The sequence below is a fragment of the Coregonus clupeaformis genome, chromosome 25, assembly GCF_020615455.1.
Source record: "Coregonus clupeaformis isolate EN_2021a chromosome 25, ASM2061545v1, whole genome shotgun sequence".
In the NCBI taxonomy this organism is placed as follows: Eukaryota; Metazoa; Chordata; class Actinopteri; order Salmoniformes; family Salmonidae; genus Coregonus; species Coregonus clupeaformis.
Window position 1 is genome coordinate 18,905,517 of NC_059216.1, and position 6,000 is coordinate 18,911,516.

At 44.0% G+C, this 6,000-nt stretch overlaps 1 protein-coding gene across 5 annotated transcripts in view; it reads right to left on the reverse strand.

The window, feature by feature from the left end:
* map4k5 (mitogen-activated protein kinase kinase kinase kinase 5) overlaps positions 1 to 6,000 on the reverse strand; it is a 132,922-nt gene that overhangs the window by 36,930 nt on the left and 89,992 nt on the right. For all 5 annotated transcript variants that reach the window (XM_041847345.2, XM_041847347.2, XM_041847349.2 and 2 more), the window contains 3 exons: positions 5,825 to 5,909; positions 5,650 to 5,729; positions 1,052 to 1,112 (listed from right to left, as the gene is read on the reverse strand). In XM_041847345.2, the coding sequence (XP_041703279.1) occupies positions 1,052 to 1,112; positions 5,650 to 5,729; positions 5,825 to 5,909 (226 nt within the window). The remainder of the gene's footprint in view (positions 1 to 1,051; positions 1,113 to 5,649; positions 5,730 to 5,824; positions 5,910 to 6,000) is intronic.

Genomic DNA, 6,000 nt, shown 5'->3' on the forward strand with positions numbered 1-6,000 from the left:
GACTCACCTGACAGAGACAGTCCCACTGACTCACCTGACAGAGACAGTCCTACTGACTCACCTGACAGAGACAGTCCCACTGACTCACCTGACAGAGACAGTCCCACTGACTCACCTGACAGAGGCAGTCCTACTGACTCACCTGACAGAGACAGTCCTACTGACTCACCTGACAGAGACAGTCCCACTGACAGAGACAGTCCTACTGACTCACCTGACAGAGACAGTCCCACTGACTCACCTGACAGAGACAGTCCCACTGACTCACCTGACAGAGACAGTCCTACTGACTCACCTGACAGAGACAGTCCCACTGACTCACCTGACAGAGACAGTCCCACTGACTCACCTGACAGAGACAGTCCCACTGACTCACCTGACAGAGACAGTCCTACTGACTCGCCTGACAGAGACAGTCCTACTGACTCACCTGACAGAGACAGTACTACTGACTCACCTGACAGAGACAGTCCCACTGACTCACCTGACAGAGACAGTCCCACTGACTCACCTGACAGAGACAGTCCCACTGACTCACCTGACAGAGACAGTCCCACTGACTCACCTGACAGAGACAGTCCCACTGACTCACCTGACAGAGACAGTCCCACTGACTCACCTGACAGAGACAGTCCCACTGACTCGCCTGACAGAGACAGTCCTACTGACTCACCTGACAGAGACAGTCCCACTGACTCACCTGACAGAGACAGTCCCACTGACTCGCCTGACAGAGACAGTCCTACTGACTCACCTGACAGAGACAGTCCCACTGACTCACCTGACAGAGACAGTCCTACGGACTCACCTGACAGAGACAGTCCTACTGACTCACCTGACAGAGACAGTCCCACTGACTCACCTGACAGAGACAGTCCCACTGACTCGCCTGACAGAGACAGTCCCACTGACTCACCTGACAGAGACAGTCCCACTGACTCACCTGACAGAGACAGTCCCACTGACTCACCTGACAGAGACAGTCCCACTGACTCACCTGACAGAGACAGTCCCACTGACTCACCTGACAGAGACAGTCCTACTGACTCACCTGACAGAGACATCAGGTTGTTGTTGATGATGTAGAGCCAGGTGCACTTCCTGGGGAACAGCTAGAGGGGGGAACGTAACACAATAAGGACATTTAATACTCACTGTTGAAATAGAACAATTTGGCAGTACACAGCACATTATTTAATGGAGTCAGACCTACAGTAACTAAGACTTAAGATGAGGTCAGATGAGTGTAGCCATGCGCATCTTTCGCTTTCAAGACGATTCGATACGTATTTAGCTCGATACATGGGCTCCGATTCGATAAAGGAACAATACGTTATAGTTTGAAACGTCATTTACAAAATAGCTATGACATAGCCAATGAATATATAGCAAAACATTGGATTTCACCTCCATCTCCAAATTGGATGGTTTTGACCATTTGGACGTTTTTACGGAATGATCTTCTCTTCTCACTTCGGCCATGCGGTGTGCCTCAAAAAAGTGCTTGATGTCCTCGTTATGAAATTAATCAACTTTACCCTGTATATCTAAAAATGACCATATATACCGAGTATAGAAAACATTAAGGACACCTGCTCTTTCCATGACATAGACTGACCAGGTGAATCCAGTTGAAAGCAACGAGCCCTTATTGACATCACTTGTTAAATCCACTTCAAGCAGTGTAGATGAAGACGAGACGACGGATTAAATAAGGATTTTTAAACCTTGAGACATGGATTGTGTATTTGTGCCATTCAGAAGGTGAATGGACAAGACAAAATATGTACAGTGCCTTGCCAAAGTATTCATCCCCCTTGGCGTTTTTCCTATTTTGTTGCATTACAACCTGTAATTTTAAATGGATTTTTATTTGGATTTCATGTAATGGACATACACAAAATAGTCCAAATTGGTGTAGTGAAATGGAAAAAAATAACTTGTTTCAAAAAATTCTAAAAAATAAATAACGGAAAAGTGGTGCGTGCGTATGTATTCACCCCCTTTGCTATGAAGCCCCTAAATAAGATCTGGTGCAACCAATTACCTTCAGAAGTCACATAATTAGTTAAATAAAGTCCACCTGTGTGCAGTCTAAGTGTCACATGATCTGTCACATGATCTGTCACATGATCTGTCACATGATCTCAGTATATATACAGTTGAAGTCGGAAGTTCACATACACTTAGGCTGGAGTCATTAAAACTCGTTTTTCAACCACTACACACATTTCTTATTAACAAACTATAGTTTTGGCAAGTCGGTTAGGACATCTACTTTGTGCATGACACAAGTAATTTTTCCAACAATTGTTTACAGACAGATTATTTCACTTATAATTCACTGTATCACAATTCCAGTGGGTCAGAAGTTTGACTGTGCCTTTAAACAGCTTGGAAAATTCCAGAAAATGATGTCATGGCTTTAGAAGCTTCTAATAGGCTAATTGACATCATTTGAGTCAATTGGAGGTGTACCTGTGGATGTATTTCAAGGCCTACCTTCAAACTCAGTGCCTCTTTCCTTGACATCATAGGAAAATCAAAAGAAAGCAGCCAAGCCAAAACTGTAGACCTCCACAAGTCTGGTTCATCACTGGGAGCAATTTCCAAATGCCTGAAGGTACCACGTTAATCTATACAAACAATAGTACGCAAGTATAAACACCATGGGATCGCGCAGCCGTCATACCGCTCAGGAAGGAGACGCGTTCTGTCACCTAAAGATGAACGTACTTTGGTGCGAAAAGTGCAAATCAATCCCAGAACAACAGCAAAGGACCTTGTGAAGATGCTGGAGGAAACAGGTACAAAGGTATCTATAGGCACAGTAAAACGAGTCCTATATCGACATAACCTGAAAGGCCGCTCAGCAAGGAAGAAGCCACCGCTCCAAAACCGCCATAAAAAAGCCAGACTACGGTTTGCAACTGCACATGGGGACAAAGATCATACTTTTTGGAGAAATGTCCTCTGGTCTGATGAAACAAAAAAAGAACTGTTTGGCCATAATGACCATGGTTATGTTTGGAGGAAAAAGGGGGCTCTTGCAAGCCGAAGAACACCATCCCAACCGTGAAGCACGGGAGTGGCAGCATCATGCTGTAGGGGTGCTTTGCTGCAGGAGGGACTGGTGCACTTCACAAAATAGATGGCATCATGAGGAAGGAAAAGTATGTGGATATATTGAAGCAACATCTCAAGACATCAGTCAGGAAGTTAAAGCTTGGTCGCAAATGGGTCTTCCAAATGGACAATGACCCCAAGCATACTTCCAAAGTTGTGGCAAAATGGCTTAAGGACAACAAAGTTAAGGTATTGGAGTGGCCATCACAAAGCCCTGACCTCAATCCTATAGAAAATGTGTGGGCAGAACTGAAGAAGCGTGTGCGAGCAAGGAGGCCTACAAACCGGTGCAGCATTAAATCCATTATTAAAATGTTTTAAGAAAATGGCACCACAACAATCCTGCCAAGAGAGGGCCGCCCACCAAAACTCACAGACTAGGCAAGGAGGTCATTAATCAGAGAGGCAACAAAGAGACCAAAGATAACCCTGAAGGAGCTGCAAAGCTCCACAGCGGAGATTGGAGTATCTGTCCATAGGACCACTTTAAGCCGTACACTCCACAGAGCTGGGCTTTGCTTAAAAAAATAAGCAAACACATTTGGTGTTCGCCAAAAGCCATGTGGGAGACTCCCCAAACATATGGAAGAAGGTACTCTGGTCAGATGAGACTAACATTTTTGGCCATCAAGGAAAACGCTATGTCTGGCGCAAACCCAACACCTCTCATCACCCCAAGAACACCATCCCACAGTGAAGCATGGTGGTGGCAGCATCATGCTGGGGGGATGTTTTTCCCATCGGCAAGGACAGGGAAACTGGTCAGAATTGAAGGAATGATGGATGGCGCTAAATACAGGGAAATTCTTGAGGGAAACCTGTTTCAGTCTTCCAGAGATTTGAGACTGGGACGGAGGTTCACCTTCCAGCAGGACAATGACCCTAAGCATGCTGCTAAAGTAACACTCAAGTGGTTTAAGGGGAAACATTTAAATGTCTTGGAATGGCCTAGTCAAAGCCCAGACCTCAATCCAATTGAGAATCTGTGGTATGACTTAAAGATTGCTGTATACCAGCAGAACCCATCCAACTTGAAGGAGCTGGAGCAGGTTTGCCTTGAAGAATGGACAAAAATCCCAGTGGCTAGATGTGCCAAGCTTATAGAGGCATACCCCAAGAGACTTGCAGCTGTAATTGCTGCAAAAGGTGAACTGTTATGCACGCTCAAGTTTTCTGTTATTTTTTGGTCTTATTTCTTGTTTGTTTCACAATAAAAAATATTTTGCATCTTCAAAGTAGTAGGAATGTTGTGTAAATCAAATGAATACAAACCCCCCAAAAATCAAAATTTAATTCCAGGTTGTAAGGCAACAAAATAGGAAAAATGCCAAGGGGGGTGAATACTTTCGCAAGCCACTGTATGAATCTTTAAACAGGGTATGTTAGTAGGTGCTAGGCACACCGGTTTGTGTCAAGAACTGCAATGCTGCTGGGTTTTTCAGCTCAACAGTTTCCTGTGTGAATCAAAAAATGGTCCACCACCCAAAGGACATCCAGCCAACTTGACACAACTGAGGGAAGCATTGGTGTTAACATGGGCCAGCAACCCTGTGGAATGCTTTCGACACCTTGTAGAGTCCACACCCCGATGAATTGAGGCTGTTCTGAGGGTAAAAGGGGGGAGGGGTGCAACTCAATATTAGGAAGGTGTTCCTAATGTTTGGTGTACTCAGTGTATACCGACTGTACAGTATAAAGCAAAACGATCAAATCTATTGCTGATAGTGAACCTGAACAATCAAAATAAAATCGATTGTAAGCCCGGTTCAGCAGATATAGCCAGATGGAGTTGCGTCTCCGGTAGCTTACGTTTATTCTGGTAAAACAACATTTTCAACAGCGCATAGATAACAATAGCCTAGCAAATTACATAGGTTGACATTCAACTAATAAAGCCTAATATCACGCTAGCCATTTTAGCATTTCAATGCTGAAGGTGTCGCGCAGATGTACAAGATCAGGAACAGGCCGTCTACCTCGCGTTGGTCAGCGTGCGAAGCTGGGCACAGTGCGCAGTTTGACTAGGCTACTGATATTGCTTGGGGTTGTTCGGCATTCAAAATGACTTGTAGATCAATGACTGTCAACACAGTGACATGCAGTTAGACACTGAAGGAGAGGACGCATCAGTTGTCACAAAATATGAGGTATTTTCTGAAGGTAGAAAGTATGTAATGTGAGCAAAACATTTTAGTGAACTTGCGATTCGTAACGTTTGAATACATTTTCTGACCCATGCATGCTACATTTGGATCGGTTTGGAATGTATCTTAAACATTTTAAAATCGGGGACCGATGTGTATCGATTAATCATTACATCCCTAATATTTATGAGTGGCTTTTCATACCACCTTATTTGATGGATTCAGAGATGTACTAAAGCCTATAGACAATCATATGTTATCAGTTTGGTCCTATATTTATGGTTCAACAAGATTATGTGGGTTTTATTAGTGTCAAAGCTAATCTATCCAAGAGATGTTAAAGCTAAGTTATCCAAGAGATGTTAACTCGTGTTCCTACCTGTTCCATGGTGGCTTCATGAAGCTCATTCATGTTGAGGGTATAAATACCATCCTCTGTCCCAAATATAAGGTATTGGTCTGGAAAACAGTAGAAAAATGGAACCGTCTGTGACACACTCATTCTCTAACATTATATGTGTGTGTGTGTGTGTGTGTGTGTGTGTGTGTGTTACCTTTGGTATCCGGGTGTATCCATGACGTGGCACAGTTGATTTTCAGTGGACAGCCATCGAAAACTTTGGAGAAACAGGCCCCCATCTAGTGTAGTGATGAGAAAAATACCAACAAACTGGGTTTCAGAGAGTGAATCTCCACCCAAAGACGGTCTGGAAGATAGCAACAATAGACA